This window comes from Panthera onca, chromosome A3 (assembly GCF_046562875.1).
Source record: "Panthera onca isolate mPanOnc1 chromosome A3, mPanOnc1 haplotype 2, whole genome shotgun sequence".
NCBI classification, from domain to species: domain Eukaryota; kingdom Metazoa; phylum Chordata; class Mammalia; order Carnivora; family Felidae; genus Panthera; species Panthera onca.
This window is the reverse complement of record NC_138341.1, coordinates 1,183,677-1,203,945: the sequence shown is the minus strand read 5'-3', so window position 1 is coordinate 1,203,945 and position 20,269 is coordinate 1,183,677. Positions and strand designations below refer to the sequence as shown.

General features: G+C 52.6%; 1 protein-coding gene across 16 annotated transcripts in view; it reads left to right on the top strand.

Moving 5' to 3' along the window:
- MYT1L (myelin transcription factor 1 like) overlaps window positions 1-20,269 on the top strand; it is a 428,591-nt gene that overhangs the window by 275,526 nt on the left and 132,796 nt on the right. For all 16 annotated transcript variants that reach the window (XM_078445070.2, XM_078445071.2, XM_078445064.2 and 13 more), the window contains exons 6-8: window positions 12,877-12,931; window positions 13,104-13,137; window positions 13,432-13,494. In XM_078445070.2, the coding sequence (XP_078301196.1) occupies window positions 12,877-12,931; window positions 13,104-13,137; window positions 13,432-13,494 (152 nt within the window). The remainder of the gene's footprint in view (window positions 1-12,876; window positions 12,932-13,103; window positions 13,138-13,431; window positions 13,495-20,269) is intronic.

Sequence of the window (20,269 nt, the reverse complement as noted above, 5' to 3'; positions counted from 1 at the left end):
GAAGAGAGGTGGGAGCTCTAGTGAGCGAAGCTATTTCCCTCTGGAAAAGTGACACTTGTGTGGTGCACTGTGGGAAAGCTCTTAGAAGAGCCATCACACGTTACCAAAAAGCGCGCAGCTTTGTACGTGTTCCAGAAGTACCGAAACTATCACCCTAGAGGACTAGATCACGGAGATACGCACAAAGATGTGTGTGATATTTATTGCACTTCTTTTTATAGCGGAATGAGACAAATAACTGAAGTAAAACAACCTAAATGTCCGTTAGTGGGGGAGCTTACAGGGATGCTTGGATAAATCACAGGACACACGTTCCGGGGAATACTATGCACCCGTTCAAAGGAGTCGAGTCCACGGCGTTGGCCTGGAGAGGCAGCTGTGACTCCTAGTAAGTGAAAATAGCAACTCACAGAAAAGTCCGTGTAGCACGGAGTCTGCTGTTGTCAATAGTCCACACACCGAGGGACAGTGCAGTGTGTGTTCATGATGATGCTTTAGGAGTAGAGAGCGCTACTCTGCACGCAGAAGGTGCTGGAGGGAGGAGACGGCCATGCCCCACTGCCCAGCAGGCAGGCTCCTACGCTCCTGGTCGTGACCATTTCTGCCCCGGGAAAGAGAGGGGGCGTCGCTGCTTAGACGTGAGGGAGGGGGGCAGCAGGGCAGCACGGAGGGCTCTGGGGACTCGGCGAGGGATGCGGGCCGGCGGTGTCTCAGCCCACAGCCCCTCGGAGGGTCCGGCATCCGAACAGTCAGGGCGTGAGGTAGCGCCTCCCCCAGCGGTGGGAGGGGTGGCCGTGACAGCCACCAGGCGTGGAGGGAGGGGACGGACGGATGGTGGACAGAAGTCAAATGTGATAAGGTTTCGGAGCACTTCCTTTATTCAGTCAATCACAGGAAGGCCGACCCTGGGCTGTGACAAGGTCCCTCCTCCGGAGACCCGGCGACACAGGGAGGAAAACCTTCCACCGTCAGGCAGAAAAGCCCACGACTGAGAGTCCACGCGTGGCAGGGAGGAGAGTGGCGACAGCGATGGACGTGGGGACAGGAAGCAGGGACGTGGCTCAGGAGACCCCGGGCAGCAAGGGAACACTGAACGTGGCTCTGGGGTGGATTCACAGTGACCGGCGTGCTCTGGGGGCCGCTAGGCGTGGGGTCGAGGCTGACCCAAGTTCAGGGGCCCCATGTGCGGCCAGGGTGGCGCAGCCATGTCCCCAGTGGGTGTGGCCTGGGGACAGAGCCCCGAGGGAGCAGGGGAGTCGGGCGCCACATGCTTTCCTGAGGCATGAGCTTCCGTGAGACTTTGCAGCTGTAGGACGTGGCCGCTGGTGGCCCCTGAAGTGACACCTGACAGGTGCAAACTGCCTGGAGGCCTCTGTGGGAGCAGCCTGGCCACAGAGGAAGGAGGGGCGTGGCACCTGCTAAAGGTCAACAAAGTCAAAGGGTGGAGGGGACCTGAGTCCAACGGAAAGCACGAGGGCCAGGTGAGAGGAGTAGATGGAACATTCTAGAAAGAAGGGATCCCCCACCTCGCAGGAAAGTGATCTCCAAGATCGCGATCCCCGGTGGGGCCCGGGGCAGGAATCGGATGTGAGCTCCAGCCCTGCTGTGTGTCCTGCATGGCTAGCATGGGCCCGGCGCTCCCAGCCCCCGTCAGTCCTGGTGCTGCCACCTGCCACCCTCAAGGGCTGCTACCAGAGGGGACCCACGGGACGCAGGAACACAGGGGATGCAGGGATGCCGGGACGCAGGGACGCAGAGGACACAGAGATGTAGGGATGCAGGGAGCACGTGGTACAGCACTCGCCCGCAGTCAGGACGTGGGGGCGGCCAGAAGCGTCCGGAAGGCAGACTTCTCTATGCGGGGCGGGCTGGATGGGGGTCAAAGCAGACACCGGGCAGGTGTGCGTGGGTGACCCGGCTTGCTGTGAGGGACGAGTGGGGATGCTCCTCAGGACGGTGGCAGCCAGGTGGCCCTCCTGACGGGAAGACCAGGGACGCCGGACGTGCCGCTCCCCCGCCAGCCGGCCTCCACCTGTGCAGCCCGTGGAAGTCCTGTGCCGACCGCACTGCTGTGCGTGATGCGGCCTGAGCCCGGGACTGGGGTCCATACCACGCACGGCCGCTCAGAAGACCGGGCGACACCTGGCCCGTCACCCCAGCGCCCTTGGGTTACTTGGGACTAGTTCTTCCCCGAGAGCTCACAAAGCTGTGTCCTCCTCTGATCTCCCAACACCCCAGGCTCCGCGTGGGAGCAGAGACCGGGGACGCACCGGGCTAGCTCCTTGTCCAAGCTCGTGCAGCTGCGGGGGACGAAGAAACGGGCCCGGGGGTTCAGCTCCAGGACCCCGGCAGCTGCCCCCCGCTCTGCACTGCCTCCAGTGACGCCACACGGCGGTCTCGTATGTCGGCACTTGACCTTGTCTTACAGTGTTATGTTTGCATGTCTGTCCTCTGCTTGATCTGGCAGCTATTTAAGGGTCTTTTATTTACAAGAAATGGCACGAACACAGAGGACCCTCTGAGAGAATAAAGGTCCCGCTCTCAAAAGCGACTGGCTGGTCTGTCAGTAGTTTGCAAATTGTAACCTGCACCACTCAGGAGAAGGTGCGGGGGCGGCTGCCACAGTGTGTGCCCGGAGCCCCTGCAACACGGGCTCCCCTTCTCCGCGCCCCGAGGGGACGGGACAGGAGGGGCCCTGCCGGTTCCCCTCGACCACGCCACGACCCGGCAGGACACTGGCGTCATTGGAGCCCCGCGGGCTGATATTGACGGTTTTTACTTCAGACCATACTTGTCTAGGAAAACACCAATGACCAGCCACCAACTGATCCTGTTTTGAATATTCCTTCTTAATACTTGTGAACGGCCCCTTCCTAGGTAGGAATGTTCCTTTCTAGAAAGTAGTTCACGTTTGTTGTCCTCCTCTCTACTCTGTAGAACTTCTTTCCATATTTCCAAGAAAGTTTGCCCAACATCCGCATGACCTTTAAGGAGTTTGTGATATTTTTATTTTTAGCACAACTCGGCCAGTGTTTATCAAGCAACCGTTCTGGGCCAGGCACCAAGCGGGGCTTCCCCTGCCAGCTTCTCCCGCAGCCCTGGGAGCCACGGAGAGCCACCCTGGGTGTGATGCCCTGTTTCCAGGCTCCCAGGACGGGAGCTTCTCAGAAGATGTGCCTACTGCCTGGCTTTGGGAGCGATGAGTCTCCAGCCCCGTTGAACTGTTAGCTGGACTGAGGGAGGTGATCAAGAGTCTCTCTCTCTCTCTCTCTCTCTCTCTCTCTCACACACACACACACACACACACACACACACACACACACACTGAACTTCTGGCCCGGGGTCATTATGGAGACTGTCCTCCCAAGCTGTGCACCATTGAACTGGTTCAGATACTCAGAGGCCAATAAAATGCTGGTGTTAGCAAAGGTGATTAAAAATACAAAGAGCACAACATCCTACGTGCATCACCATGACGCATGTGCCCATAACTCGGAGGCCGTGAGCTTCTCTGCTGCCAGCACCCCTGGGGACGCGCACCACACCTGGAAAATGGAGGAAGGAGGGAAGTGTTTCTGGTGCACCAGGCGCCATGCTGGATTCTCCCATGGAGTCGTTCTGTTCAAGCCTCTCGGCCGCCCAGGGAGATAAGCAGGAATTTCACAGACGAGAGAACCGTGATCCACAGACCGGACCCTGCCGGGTCTCGCGCAGTTAGCAAACGTGGAGCCTGCCGTCACACCGCGGGCCAGACTGCGTCCATGGAGACGAGCCAGGGGCACCACTGACACAGAAGGCCCGGACGCAGCCAGCCCTTCCATCTGGGCGGCCAGCTGGCTGGGGACCGCGCTCCCGGACCGTGGCCTGCGAGGCAAACCCAGAGTTGTCCAGAAGACCCTCGCGGCCACTTGTGCCCTCCCAGCACGCCCCGGCTGCACTGTCCACGGAGGCCTCGGCCGACAACCCGGGTCTTGAGAGCCAGGATGGGAACAGCACACGCTATGAAACTCCCTGAGATCCTACGATGTGTGTGACTCTCTGGGCCCCGGAACTTAGATGTTCCCTCGGACTCAGGTATCCCCCAGGGCAGGGACAGGAGAAGCTGCTGCAGTGGACAAAGAGAATCGTCACATGCCCCACAGCGGGCTGCTGTCACCACCAGGCACGGGATGGACAAGGACTCAGGCGACGGCGGCCACGGGGGAAACCTGCCTGTCTCGCCGGCTGTGGCTGACAGAAACCGAGTGCGGTGTTTCCAGACCTCCTGTTTTTCCAGAGAAATCGGAAGTGCAGAATCGCATATAAAGCCCCCGGATTTGTGGGTGTTAGCTCCACGGGGCAAGCACCGAGAGCCCAGCAGAACCATTCTGGGCCCGGGTCCTGCATTCTGACTCTTGGCATTTTCTGCCAGAACTTGCTGGCGGGATAAAGGGGTGTGGTGATAGGGGCACACCTGAAGTCAGAGAACCCGATCAGTGCAGGTGCGGGCGTCTTTTCTTACACTTTCACTCGGGGCCAAAATCGCAATAGTGATCTTACAAAAACTAAGGCTCCTGACTTGGCATTTCACCCAAAGCTCTGGAAGCAGGTGCCCATCCCGTCCCTGCTCGGCTGTCCCACACTTGAAAGTAAAGACCCCGCCGTGACCATAAACAGTAGTGAAATATGGACTCTGCCCACCCTCTGCCCCCCAGAACCACCTCTGGGATGTCGGTGTCACCACGGCCGTGACGGACGATATAAATTGGGAAGTGGGTTGTTTACGGATGTGTAATCGCCAGGTCACCCAAATAGGAGCGAAACCGAATGGGAGTCATTTCGTTAAAAGCCACTGCCTTCATCACCCTGGAGTCACCTTTGAAACTTGGGTTTGGTCCCCAACGCTCCACTAGGTCCCCGGCCCCCACATGCTCGCCCGTGAGGAAGCCGTCTGGGGCTCCTGACGGGCCGACCCCCATCCTCCGGGCTGTGAAAGGCTCCTCAGAGCTCGCAGCCCCCACCCCCAACGTGAAGTCAGTGGGCGCGTGCAGACCTCCGTGGACGTGGCCGCCCGCGTGCTTGCAGAGAAGCAGAGGCAGCGCCTGCCGGCCTGGGGGAGGGGGGCGCATTTCCCTTGCAGCCTTACGTTTGATCACGAAAGTTCTAAAGCGCTAATACAATTACTAATCAGTAGTCATTGACCAGTGGAGCTGAGCCAGCGAAGCATCAGTGCCTGTAACTCTTCCCTTCATTCATTCCTTCGCTCACAAACCCACAACGCCCGCGGTCACCTGTCCGCGTGCCTCAAGAATAAGATCATTTTCTCTTTCCCCACAATTTCCTTTTCCTACGTTCAGAGGCTGGAGTGGACTGAACTTCCTCGTGGCCGTGCTCTTGCCTCCGCTGGACCGAGCCCCGTCCCCCCAACACACACAGGCCTTGGGGTAAAGAGACAAGGTCCGTGCATGGGGATCGGGGGTCAGCGTGGGGCCCCCTTGTGCAGGCGCCTGAACTAGCAGCACCCCCAGCACCTGGCTCTCCAAGTGTCTGCGTCGAGAGGACAGATTTCCCTTCGAGGGCCCTGTTACAGGGCATCTGCATGGCCGACCGCCGTCGCATTGACTGCTGTTTCCTTAGGGTTCTTCTTAGGATGCGTCGCGTTATTCTTAAAGCCTTAAGTCCCAAACCACATGCAGGGGTTTACTAAGGGCTCCCCGGTGTTGCCTGGAAGGGTGACCTCCCGGGGTTCCCCGATGATACTGGCGCATCGGCCCGCGTGACAGTCCCGAGCCCTGAGGGCAAGCATGCTTCCCGGGTGATTTCAGCTGTCCCGTCTAGGCGTGCCAGAGATTCCCTCCCTGTCCCCGAGTTCCAGTAACTTGGCTTTGGAGCCTGCTTTTGCCCCAGGACACAGCGTAAATGTTGGTCAGACCACCAGTCCATACGGCTTCTTTTGAAAACGTGGCCACTCCCCTCACGGCACTCAAACCGCTCCCATCACCACCACCACCACCACCACCGTGGACGGGGCACGCCTGGAACATTGCAGCGACGAGGAGTTTCCAGAGTTCTCTCAAGACCACGAGAAACCCAGGGGGTCACAGACTCGCCTCTTGCTTGCTCTCTGTGTTCCACGTTTTCCTGCCACACAGCTGGGTGTCTGTGCCCACCGTTCAGGGCTTCCGTCTGGGGAACAACTAGCAGAAAACCATCGTCGGTGACAGGAGTCCGAGAAGAGTATGACACTTCAAGGTCAACATTTAACTGGACGCGTAAACGCTTCTGCCTCCTTAGGGCCTGATGACGAGGAATCCACAAGCAAAGCAAGGGTGCAGCCTCCCTCCTCCGTTCCCATCATGGTCAGGCCCTGGCACGCCACGCTTTTGTAACGAATTTCTAAATTTTTGTGTATGCCACCTGCTTGAACTTGTTCACAAGTTTGCAACATAATTAGCCTCCAAATCTCCTCATTTAAATGATCCTCAAATACGCTCATTTCTGAAGCACCTGGGGGCTCAGTCGGTTGGGTGTCCGACTTCGGCTCAGGTCATCATGATCTCACGGTCCGTGGGTTCGAGCCCCGCGTCGGGCTCTGTGCTGACAGCTAGGAGCCTGGAGCCTGCTTCCGATTCTGTGTCCTGCTCTCTCCGCCCCTCCCCTGCTCACTCTCTCTCTCTCTCTCACACAAAAACAAATAAACATTTAATAAAAATATGCTCATTTCTATATCGTCCTACACTCTGTCACTGATAAGTGTTTGACGTGGCTCCCCTGGGTCACCATACCGCACTCTGCACCGTGGTCCCAGGTGGCGAGGAGGGGGGGGGGGGCATAGCCACACCCTCACTTTCTTCTCTGCCCAGATAATTCCTACTTTTCTTTTCCTCTCTCTTTGCCCCTGTTGGCCCCAAGCACACGTCACGGGATCAGTCAGGGTGAAGAATCCCCAGGATATGGGCCGCCTTCCCTGGAGGTTGGTTTCAGTGGCTACCAGTCCTTGCTGAGAAAGGTTGGGAAGGGAGAGGAAAGTAGGAGCAGATGAAACAAGGCTCTCGCACCTGTTGTATTTGCCTAATTTTTCATTTCCAGCCTGTGAGGTTGGAGACCTAAAACTGAAACCATTGCAAACCATGAGGCCTGAGCTGGAGACACTTCTGTCTCTCCTAACTTTGCAACTTCTTAACAGCATGCCGTCCTGTCACTTAATGTAAACATCGAACAGAACTCCCAAAATGTAATGTATTTGCACCACATTAAATTCACTAAAAAGCAGAACATTTTGTCATAGTGTGGAAAACAACTTTTTTTAATGTTTATTTATTTTTGAGAGAGACACAGAGAGACAGAGTGCGTGCAGGGGAGGAGCAGAGAGAGAGGGAGAACAGAATCTTAAACAGGCTCCAGGCTCCGAGCCGTCAGCACAGAGCCCGACACGGGGCTCGAACCCCTGAACCGTGAGATCATGACCTGAGCCCAAGTCGGACGCTTAACCGACTGAGCCACCCAGCCCTCCTGGGAAACGACTTTTAACTGCAGTCGTATTTATTCTAAACACAATTCAAGGATGCCAACAACATATAATTTCTGACCCTTGCTGATCTGTACCGATGGGTTTTTATGAGCCAAGACTTCCATGCGTCCGAGGGGGGACACGGAGGCCATGAGGGCCAAGGTTGCCTGGGGGGGCAAGGGTTCACGGGAACAAAAGTGCACAGAAAACGTGGGCGCGGTTTGATCCGCACACTTGAGGTTGCCGGCCGCTCTGGTTTCTCTCCATGAGTAGAGTCCGCGGACCTTCTCACCTGCCACACCGCTCGGTAAATGAACCCGCCTCTGGGCGCGTGTAGCCCACTCCTCCTGCCGGTGCTAATGAGCAGTGAAAGGACCCGGTGCTGAGCAGCGGGAGGTGAAAGACAGGGTCTGGCTAATTGACAACATAGGTAATTGCTTCCTGAATAATTGAGGGGCGTCTCTGGGGGAGGGAGCTCGGGCTCAGCTTGTGTCCGAGCTGTGCACCAGGGAGGCTGTGACCCCGTCCTTTCCGTCCTTGTCCCGCCGGAAGGCGCAGGTCGCCGGAGCGCAGGGTGGCCGGCAGTGGGGACCCCCGCGCCCCTCCCTGGGGTTCACTGCTGTGGCCCGATGAGCACCTTCCCGCAGAAAGCAACCTCTAAGGACTGGAGGGACCAGAGAGCAGTGTGTGAGGCTTCAATATCATTAATGTTCTACGATCTCCACGGAGCCTCAACCTGAAGGAAGTGTGCACTTTGTGGGGTGGGGGCGACGACAGAGGGAAAAGCATAAAAGCGTCCTGACTCCAAGGGTGACGTCCCGTATTACAAACCAGTTCACTCTCTCTTCAGCAAATCAGTGTGATCGCGTTCGTTGGCTCCAAAGTAAATGTCTTACGTTTGAGCCTTTTCTTTAAGAATAAAACCGTTTAAAATTCCTAAGAAAAACCTCTCCTTATTTTAAAACTGAGCGCCCGACTTAGAAACAAAAGCGTTCCTGCTAAGTGCGGCTTTGAGGCTCCGCTTTCCAGATGTGCATTGCTGGAGAGGGATGGGAACGCGGTGAGGCGATGACGGCAGGGTTACCCCTTGCGGGCTCCGGGGAGGGGCAGACCTGAGATGACCCCGACGTGGCATCACCCACTGACGCCTCAGAGGCACTAGAGGAACGAAGTGGGCACCACGGTCCACCGGGCACAGAGGGCAGCCGCCAGCCACAGGGGAGCCACAGGAGGAGACGAGGAGGTGAGAAGGCGGGCGAGACCAGGGTCCCACAGGAGCCGGTGTGTGAATGAGCTCGTGCTGTCAGCTCGCCTTCGACCACACGCTTGTAGGCATAAACGTCAGGACACGAACACGCTCCTCAAACTCTGGGTGACAAATTGCACGCTTTCTGCTTAACACGAACTTCACCGGTGCTTTGCACACTGACACATCTGAGCGCAAGTAAAATGCAAAACCATTTCGAGCTCTTCGTTCGGGGTCGTTGGTTGAAGGAGAAAGAAAAGGGAGCCCCCGTGTGCTTGGTGCCTCCCGTATGTTTGCCAAATTACCCCGAGTCGCCCTGACAGCGAGCGGAACGTGTCACGGAGCCCTGAACTTCAAGCGGGATCAGCGCTGCGACAAACACGTACAAGAGTGGCGTGCGATGGCCCCAAGCTAGACCCGGGTTGGGTGAGGGGTAACATCAGCGAGAGGGGTACTGTGGCGTAGCGGGAAAGCGCGGTTCATGTAACGAGGGATTAGCGGCAGAGCTCACTTCTCCTGGAAGGAAATAAGATCGTCCTTCTATATGTAAAGCATGGATTAAAAATTTAAACGTAAAAAAATAAAATAATCCTCACACAACTATATGAGCAGTTAGCAAATGAGGCTGAGTTTTTCCATTTAATACCCACAGAGGGATGCCAGCCTCGCACCCTTTGGCCACAAGGTCTGTCCTAAGCAACAGGCGGGTTTTCCCATCAGAGACTGCAGAGCCTGAGTGTCAGGAACGGAGGGTGAGTGGCCCATGTGCTCCTGGGGGCGGGAGGGAGCGGGCTGTGCCCGCCCTCCCCTCCTCGGGTGCCCTGAGCGCACCCCCAAGCCCGCAGACCTCTTTGCACATCCCATTCCCTCTGCCTGGAACATGAGCACCCCACCCACTTTTAATCTAAACCCAGCAATTAACCTTTAAAACTCAGATCAGATTCCACCCCTCCCCAGAAAGCCCCCCTGGCCCTCCCAGAATGGGTTGGCTGCAGCGCGTCCAAACGTCCTCGTGCCCCAGTGAGAACGGCTTTCAGGTTATCTACCCTAGCAGAAAGCTAGTGCTCGGCGTTGAATTCCTTAAAGAGTAGGATTTCACCCCACAATCGCTGCATCCGCAGTCCTACGGCATGGCGGGCCACGTGGCAGGAAACACAGCATTTCCACAGAACGTGGCCTGGTACGTTCTCCATCACTTCCTGAGGGTTAGCCCACTCTTGCTCTGGGCCCCACGGGCCCCACCTGCCTTGCCAGCATTCTACAGTGTTTGGAAAATGTTGCCACGTAGGGAAGCAATTTTGGAGCATCGATGCATTACCCCGCGGTGCTGTTGACTCACACCGCGAACCCGCACAGCGTGCCTGCCCTCGGGGATCTCGCACCCTGTGCCCTGGCCGCGACGCCAGAGCAAGGGCGGGAAGGCGGGCACACAGCGGAGCCTGCATCACGCTGACTGTTCTTGAAACGTCCCTCACGGCCATCTTTGTCTTCTTGCGTCTCTGTTCTGGACAACCGCACTCCAGGAGGGAGCCACCACCCCGACAGGGCTCCTTCTCCCAGCGCTGTCCGTCTCTGCGGACACCCCCTTGCTCCCACCACAGGCTCTCAACCCCCGCTGAATCAGTTTGTTTCCACAATACACTTGAGACATCCCCAGCCCCGTGCCCAAGGGTCGGCTGCAGCTATACACACACCGGGGCGGCAGGGACCCCTCTGGGAGTGCCAGGCCCTCGACGTGCCCCCCGCTCTCCCCGAGGCCACGGCCCCCAGCCCCCACCCGCTCGTCAGGACCGACCTTGCTGGCACCAGCTCCGTGACGGCCAGCTTCCCAGGAAACACACCCACCCACTCCCACTCCCTCTCTCTCGCCCACAACTGGGTCTCTCGTGTCTCCATACAGGCTTAAAACACGACCTGTTTCTTGTTTCGTTCAGTTAGTGCTTCAGCCGCGAAGATTCCCCTATGAAGCCCTTTCTCCGTGACCCACCTCACTCTGGCTGCTCGATTTCTCGGATCCGTATCTGATTGAATCTACAGCCCTACATCTGCACACACGTCTTCCATTAAAAGGCACGACACTCATTAAATGAGCTATGTTTTTTATTGTGTGTGTGTTTCATTTGCTGCCATACTCAGCACACAGTGTTAATGAATGAGGGTCTGGCGGTCAGTCGACAGGAACACTAACTCAGGAGCCTGGTGTCGCACTGCCTGAGCGTTGCTTCCGCGGAGAGCCACCCCTCACCGGCAGCTGCTTGTGACAGCAGACCTGCCCTGCTCTCTCCTTCGTGGGAGTCTGACTGACCACATGCCCTTACGACCCTTCTGTGCCCCGCTGCGATCTTCTCGTCCTAAATTGCGGGGCAGGCGAACCATGCATGGAGGAGAGGACACTTCGTGCCCCTGTCTTCTGCCTCCTGGTAGCTTCGATGGGCAAGGACATCACAGATGGGGCTGAAATGTCCTGTCCTCACGATCAGACGGACCGTTCTTACCACTCTCCTCCCATCAGCCCCCCTGTTCTGTTGAGTGAAATTCTCCTACTATGCAACTTTGCGTGTATAAATTATCCAGACATGTGGAAATACTGGGTGTACCAATACATCAGCACACGTCCGTCCCTCCAGCAGTGGTCCCTTGGCTTAAAAATGATGTGTAGGGGCGCCTGGGTGGCTCAGTCGGTTAAGCGTCTGACTTCGGCTCAGGTCATGATCTCGCAGTCCGTGAGTTCGAGCCCCGCGTCGGGCTCTGTGCTGACAGCTCAAAGCCTGGAGCCTGTTTCAGATTCTGTGTCTCCCTCTCTCTCTGACCCTCCCCCGTTCATGCTGTCTCTCCCTGTCTCAAAAATAAAATAAACGTTAAAAAAAAATTTATAAAAAAATAAAATAGGGGGCGCCTGGGTGGCTCAGTTGGTTAAGCATCCGACTTCAGCTCAGGTCACGATCTCACGGTCCGTGAGTTCGAGCCCCGCGTCGGGCTCTGGGCTGATGGCTCAGAGCCTGGAGCCTGCTTCCCATTCTGTGTCTCCCTCTCTCTCTGCCCCTCCCCCATTCATGCTCTGTCTCTCTCTGTCTCAAAAATAAATAAACGTTAAAAAAAAAAAAAAAAAAAAAAATAAAATAAAATAAAATAAAATAAAATAAAAATAAAAAAAATAAAAATGATGTGTAGGGGCACCTGGGTGGCTCAGTCAGTTAAGCGTCTGACTTCAGCTCGGGTCATGATCTCGTGGTCTGTGTGTTCAAGCCCCATGTCAGGCTCTGTGCTGACAGCTCAGAGTCTGGAGCTGCTTAGGAGTCTGTGTCTCCCTCTCTCTCTGCTCCTCCCTGGCTCGTGTTCTCTCTCTCTCTCTCTCTCTCTCTCTCCCTCCCTCTCAAAAATAAATGGGTAAACATTAAAAAAAAAAAAAAAAAAGACATTGTGTAGAGACAAGTGGCTTGGATTCAGGGCCCTGAACCAAAACTCCTAGTTAGACGGTCTTGGGCAAGTCCTATCTACAAAACAGATGTAAAGATACCTTTCTTAGAAAATTGTGAGGATCAGACACAGTAACACACAAAAATGTTTGGTAGTCTGTGACCTGTGAAACGGGCTGGTTACCATGAGCAAAGGGCCTCGTCGTCCCTGGAAAGCATCCTAATGATTTGGAGCAGTGTGGACGGTGATTATACCCGGAACTAGATGACACGGCATCAGCCCCCGGCTCAGACATGTCCTGCCACACCTGCCAGCCCCCCTTAACTGTGTGATCGGATTCAACTTTGGGTTCCGAGGAGATTCCAGCCTACATGTATGAACCTTCCTGCAAACATAAGGGCTACCTCTCAGGTGCTGGCTACAAAGTGCGACTTGTAACTCTCGCCGAGGTCTCCCAATCGGTCTTTGAAAAGGGCAAAGAGGCTGTGCCTAAGCTTCATCAAAGCCCCCCCCCCCCGCCCCGTTACAGAGGGTGGGGCCTCCCGCTGAAGCGTCCCCTGCAAGGTCAAGGTCCGCTTTGCTTCGTTAAGTGACACAGTTAGATTGCCTGGTGCTTTCCCCCCACGTCGCTCTCCCAGAGGGTTGCCCCATAGCCACTAAGACGGCCGTGTTTGGCCGCATGCGCGCTGCTGACCGAACTGACCGCCTGCTCGTCTATCCACAGATGGAGGTGGACGCCGAGGAGAAGCGCCATCGGACACGGTCCAAAGGGGTTCGAGGTAGGTCCGCGCTTCTCCAAGCCCCCGGAGGCCCCGTTCAGGGTCCCCTTCGTCCTGTGGAGCTGGGTGTGAGGGTCACTCGGACCTGCTCTGACACCACCCTCTCGATAGCTTTCTGTGGGAGAGGGCGCGTGTGATCGATGATAAATCTCTGTTTCCCATCTCTCTGCAGTTCCCGTGGAACCAGCCATACAGGAGCCCTTCAGGTTAGTACTCCGTGGGCACGATGTATCCCCAGAAGCCGTGTAGAGAACCCATGCCTTTTAATGGGCACACCGCTCCCCTCCCGCCCCCAGTCTGTCGGCGGCTTGGTCCTACCCTGCTGCACTGATGGAGGCAACTCCCTGAGACCTGCTAAGAAAAAGCAGCCCTAATTGTTCCCTCCTTCCAGATTTGCCTGCTCTCCGTCCCTCTGTGTGCCCCTCCCCCGATGCCACCAAGCGCTCGGTCCCACCCGCCTGCAGCGAAGCCCCCATGTAATTACCTCTTTCCCGTTGCAGCTGTCCCACGCCGGGCTGTGACGGCAGCGGTCACGTCAGTGGCAAATACGCAAGACACAGAAGGTAACGGCCGCCTTTTTCACTATATATGGTCTACAGTGGCTTGTTGAGACACCCAAACCCAAGGACGAAAATGAGTGGGGGGTATTCCTGGAAAAGAGCGAGTGCTGTCTTTTCCTCCTCTCCTCTGCTGTGAATTCAGCCTTTGGTTTCCCAGGCAAAGTCTCAGAGGGTGGGCAGAATTCACGATAATACATAAGATGACACAAATTAAGAACAGCCTTAAACTCATTTTCCCACACACACAGGGCACCTGCTAAGAGCCTCCCTCTGCCTCACTGGGACGGCTTATTTGTCCGTGCCCACGTGCTCATTCTGGTAGCGGCAGGGTGGCAAGTCATGGATGGTAAATTAAAGTGTGACCTTCCTGATCCTTCTGGAGGAACTCAGCTTCCATAATTTATCTGTCCTGGAAAAGGAAGCCCAGGTGGGCACCTGGGCAGCTGCTGGGGGAGGTCCCGGCAGGAGATTAACATCCAGGACAGATCACACTAATGAGACTTTGGGGCTTAAACGATTATATTATTCTTGCAAACACTGGAGTTTAGGTCCGTAACGGCACTGGGTGTGAACATCCAGGAGATCAGGTGGCTAGATAATTATTGCTAAAAACGCATCACAGCAGAATTGTATTGCACATCTAGGGCTGAGAGTCATGAAGAGATCAATCTTTAGATTTACTTTTCCATAAGGAATTTCTTCCCTGTGCTATTAATGCAGCTTTACCTTTCAAGGGAAGGTTTCGGTCGTGAGGAGTTGGAGATGTTTACAGGCTAGAATAAATTTTTAGCTAATTTTTCACAAATTAGGTTGCGAGGACTAAGGTCGTTCATCCTAACAAACCATCAAGAAGGAAGCCCACGTAATGAAAGCTCAGACCCTCGACCAGGTGTGCCTGAAACACCTCAGGGTGACCCTGCCTGCGCTGCCCTACGTTTCATTTCCTCTTCAGCTGAACATTAATTTACGGGTGAAATCAAGCAATTATTTTCATTGTCCTTCAGTAAAATCAAGGGGAAAATTACAAATTACTCCCCAAACCCCCATGCTAGCATCTAAGGAGACGGGGAATTTTTAACAAGCATCCATGATGAAATGGTTATCAGACTTCTCTACATACCAAAGGAACGACAGGTCGTTTCTAAGGGAATCTGGCTATTTAAAACCTAAATTCAATTTATCATATTATTATTGTTATTGTATATTATAGTAAAATCCTGAGTATGTAAGTTAAATAATTAGTTTACTTAAAGTATGTTATTTTATTTTATAAGAATTTATTTTGTAAATTCTTAATCTAAAGGTTTTTAAAACCACATTGATTATGTTTTCAATGAAAAACAAGTTAGCAAGCCATGAATGAAATCAAGGTTTTCCCTTATTCCTCTCTTGATTAGTCAATGGTTAAAATTTATCATACTGTTACCGGAAGGAGTGATCACATTTGGCTAGAAAGTTTGAATTAGGTGTTAGCTAGACAATTCATCACCACGGTTTTTCAGGAAAACCCATGACGTTTCCAAAGAACCCTCTGAAACACATTCTTACCCAAGGCGCATCAAGCGGTGCGTCCGCGTCCCCACGTGACATGGGCGTGCACACCTGCCTGCGAGGTCTCTTTCCCTGCGTGCACAGAACTTCGGTGCTTAGCTTGGGGGTGGCCTCAAGACCGCCAGCCTGCATTTTCCTCTGGGACACGATGCGGGTGTGAGCACAGAGCGTGCGAATCTTCCAGGAGTGATGGGGCCGGCACTTTAGAGAAGGGTCACGGACACATCCAGTTTTAGACAATTTTTCAACCCATTTCTAATTGAATTTAAAATAATGTCATAATTTTTATCACAAGTCATAGTCTACGTAATCGTTAAAATTTCTAACATTTTGGTAGAAACAGTTAATGTGGTGGCGGCGGACGAAGGACTTTCCTCCAGCACCACGGCGCCACGAGTCAGCGAGGGGCGTTGGACAGATTACTGAACATTTAGGACTTCGATTTCCTCAGTTTTTGAATAAGATACTTACAGACTTTGTTATGTAGAACTAATCACCATTGAGAACTCATGTGACCACATAAGCCGCTTCTCGACAAGACTGTCAGGGCTGTCCATTTTACTTTTGATGTCTATATGTTGTCGATAATTTTCTACGATGGTGGACACACAATGTTACATTAGCATCAGGCGTGCAGCACAATAATCTGACAGCTCTATACGTTGGACTGTGACCATCACAAGTGTAGTCATCATCTGTCCCCGTGTGACACCGTTACAGTATCGCCAACCGTGTCCCCTGTGCTCTGCCTCTCATCCCCGTGACTCACTCATTCCGTGACCAGAAGCTGTGTCTCCTCCTTCCCTTCACCTGTCTTCCTCCTTCCTCACCCCCATCCCTCTGGCAGCCACCAGTTCGTCCTGTGTACGTAGAGGTCCGATTCTGCTTTTTGTGTGTTTCTTTGGCTTTTTTTTAGATTCCCCATATGATATTTGCCTTTCTCCGACTTATTTTACTTAGCATAATACCTTCTTTTTATGGCTGAATAATATTCCTGCATATATATACACATACCACGTGGTTTTTCTCCACTCACCTACCAAGAGACACTCGGGCTGCTTCCATATCTTGGTGATTATAGCTAATGTTGCAATAAACATAGAGGTGCATAGAGCTTCTCAAATTAGTGTTTTCGTTCCCTCTGGGTAAATGCCTAGTGGTGAAACCACTGGATCATAGAGTAGCTCTGTTTTCAGTTTTCTGAGGAGCCTCCACCCTGGTCTCTGGTGCTGCTGCACCAGTTTGCATTCCCGCCAACAGTGCACGAGGGTTCCTTCCCCACCTCCTCGCCAGCACTTGTTTCTTGCGTGGTTGATTTTAGCCATTTCCGACAGGTGTGAGGTGATATCTCATTGTAGTTTTTGATTTTCATTTCCCTAGTGATTGTATATTACCGGTAATTTTTAACTAAGGGATGACACTTGAACTACTTAAACCGAAAAGGTGCTTCTCGTGGTAGATGAGACTCACGTATACATTAATATCTTGTGACTGGTGTTATTTCAAATCTGTAACATTTCAATTATTTCTGGCTTTAAAAGATTCCCTGCTACCGAAGCCTCTCCCCTCTGACAGCTATTTATGTACATAAGTGTCTGCACGCACCCCACAGCCCGGGTGTGGCCCTGACCTCCGTACCCACAGCACAGGTGTGGCCCTGACCTCCGTACCCACAGCACAGGTGTGGCCTTGACTTCTCTGCTGTTCCATCCCCAACGAGACCCAGCCTCTTCCAGTGTGACAAGAGTGGCAGCCCGGGTCTTGGTTTTGATGAAATTACCCACCCTTTTGGTATTTTAGCAACATGATATTCAGGGAATGTATTTTCATTTTATTAGGGACATAATTTCATTTTATTCATATATCACGTCAGTTCGTAGTCAAGTAAAAAGGTACTTTAGTATGTGGACACATCTATTTATTTGAACACGCGGAAGTAATTTGAGGCAGGTGTGGGAAATCTATACTGTGCTTGAACAAAAGACAGTCTGTTCATGGGTATGTTTTTATTTTCTTTTAAGTGTATTTCTTTATTTTGAGGGGAAAAGGAGGGCAAAGAGCGAGAGAGAGGGAGAGAGAGAGTCCCAAGCCGGCTCTGTGCTGTCAGTGCACAGCCTGACATGGGGCTTGATCTCATGAACTGTGAGATCATGACCTGAGCTTCAGTCAGACACTCAACCACCTGAGCCCCCAGGTGCCCCCACGGGCATTTGTTTATGTTCACGGGTCATAAACAGTCTGAAGTAGCTGGTAAACATGCGTACAACTCTGCACAATTAAAAGTTGGATCAAAGATGTAAATTAGGAAGAATGTGAGGGAAGCAGGAACATACTTTTACCAGAAACCCAGGACGTATCAGGGGTTTGAACAGAGCATTGCATTTTGTTCCGAGTCTTTGGGCAGCCGAAGCAAAAATGGGAAAAAAGAAACAGTTCCACTACCTGGTGCAAGTGGTACATCAGTCCCTTAGTGCCGAAGGTAAACACATCTGAATTGCCATCCACTGACAAGCAGGGATCCAGGCTCAGTCAACACTCTGTGCCCTGGAAGACAGAATAAGGACCAGGCCCCTCCTGAAGCTAATCAACATCAGAAACGTTTCTCTTCAGAAGCGTCGTTAGTATCTGGACACATGAGTCTGACTTCTGTTTTTCCCACCTGAGGTTTCGTGTTACCACCATACAAGTATGACAAAAACACTACGGACTTGGCGATCGGGGCAGAAATAATTCTCCTGTTATGAACCAGGGCACTAACATAGCCTCTTCTGTATGCAGTGAGCTGACCTCTTCCTTTGGACTCACTGTCACACAGCCTCACACGTGGCTCAGTGAATTCTGCCTCCCTGAGTGCATACGACTTTTCTCAGCGATACTTACAGGCAGCTAGAGACCCTCATGTATCTCAAACATGGGTCCAACTACGGGGCTTCTTTGTAGATGGGAAAACTCACTTCTTTTTCAATGTTTATTCATCTTTGAGAGAGACAGAGCATGAGCAGGGGAGGGGTAGAGAGAGAGGGAGACACAGAATCCGAAGCAGGCTCCAGGCTCCGAGCTGTCCGCACAGAGCCCGACGCAGGGTTTGAACTCACAAGCTGTGAGATCATTCCCCGAGCCGAAGTCAGACGCTCAACCGACTGAGCCACCCAAGTGCCCCAAAACTATCTATCTTAAGTGGGTTTTCCAAAGTCTTAGATGCCCAAGTTCAGGGACAGGATCTTCCTGAGCCCCCTCTGCTCTCCTCCGCATCACCTCCTTTCCCAGAGTGTCAGCATGTCAGACGCCCATGGGTGAAAAACCACTGGTTTCCCACGTGTCCACAGCTATCTCTGCGGTGGGAAGGTGGCAGAGAAAATGGAATGTGTGGAAGCCACACCCTTGGAATTCAGGAAGTTGCCGGCCCGTGAATGTGTTGGCGGAGCAGGGGCCAGGCCAGGTGGGAAGTGTGTGGACGTCGCCAAGGCCACGTCCTTGGAGTGAGCAACACCACGGCGCAGGGTGTCCGTGGCTGCTGAGCCTGACCCCGGAGCTGGCGGGGGCACCTCAGGCTGGACGTCCCCCCGGCCAAAGATGGACATCTCAAGGAAGGGTGGGGACATGGTGACAAGAAGCCTCACATATGACTTCTTATGTAAAATCATTGTGGCCGCTCAGCCACACGACGGAGAGATGTGGTTATTAATCCAGAGCTTTGCAAGAACGGATACTAAGATAGGAGCAAAATGCCAAATGTCAAAGCATTTCTGCAAAAAATCTACTCGTGAACATTTAACGAAGATTGAAAACTCTACTGCCTTATATTCACAATGCATGTTTTTTCTCCCCCTGTTGAGATGAAATATTGTTTGTGTTAAAGCAAAATAATGTTTAGAAAGGGCTATATCTCTGTAAGCTAAATTTATTGCCAAAATTATGGTCAATTCACTATTCTTAAAGTTTTTAGAAATTTCACCAATGCCAATTAGAAATAGGAATGATAAAAAATATATCAATATCTATTACAGATTAATACTAACCAGTGTAGAGGCATTTGAATCGTAGCCTTTTCTGTAATAGTTATGTACATCCTGGAACATTTGTAATTGTTGGATTTACTTCTTTCTGAATAGCGATTGTTGTATGAGCCTCTAGCGAGAGAGACAGAGAGACAGAGGAAACCCCTAACCTGGATTCATTCCTCACTCATCTGTTGTGTGACCTCTCCAGATTTCTTTCTGAAATTTAGTGGATTTCATTTATATTTACCCCTCACTTCAGTTTCTAAAAGTATGTGTCTGTTGGGCATAAGGTTCTGATGGAATATTTGACCTGAAATCTACCTTCAGAGTCTTGCCCACTCAACAAGCACCCAAAAGCTAGGTGATGGGTATCAGTATCATATTTCAATCCTCCCCAATTTAGAAAATTCTGAGTCAAGTCAATTGATCTTGAAACTTTAAAATTAAAAGCTCCAAATGGTAGCTTTCCTTTTTCATTAGAAAATTATTGGATTCTCTCTGGCTTGTTGTGCACATTCCATATTCAGATTTTTTTTCCCATCTCGTATACCTCTGCACCCGCCAGTGTGATTGCCATGGCGGCAGCCGCGGGTGAATAATTGCCTGTCTTCACTGGAGCTTGTTCTGGAGCTGAAGTCGAGGGCTTGCTTCCTGATGTACGCATGCCTCATTTGGATTCTGCCAACAGCCTGGGGGCTGTATTATTCATGCCTTGGCAGAGAGCACTCACTAAAAGCCTTGGAACAGAGCCAGGTACTGGCGAGAAATAGTGGAGTGGAGCCTTGCGATGTGCAACAGAGAAGAGCATCTATAATCCAAAAAAAAAAAAAAAGAAGAAGAAGAAAGAAAGAAAAAGAAAGAAAGAAAGAAAGAGAAGAGGAAGCAGAAACAGGGATCCCTGCGCTTCCCTTTTACCCATTTCACACTGATAGAAATTTCATTTGCATTAAAATAAAACACCCCAGCATAATTGCATTTTTTTCTAACTACGCTTGAAAGTTTAACACAATTTTCCGCGTTTAATTGCAAAGCTGATTTGAATTAGTAAGGGCCTGCATGTGAAAAATGAAGATTCACTCGGGTGCATGGAGCACACTGCAGTGTTTGCTGAATGCTCTAATTAATGTATGGATGCCATACAGCAGGGCACGCCGTGGGACGCTCATGAAGAATTCTGTGCACGAAGCCACTCAGCCAGGCTATCGGGGTTTTACTTCACGAACCCG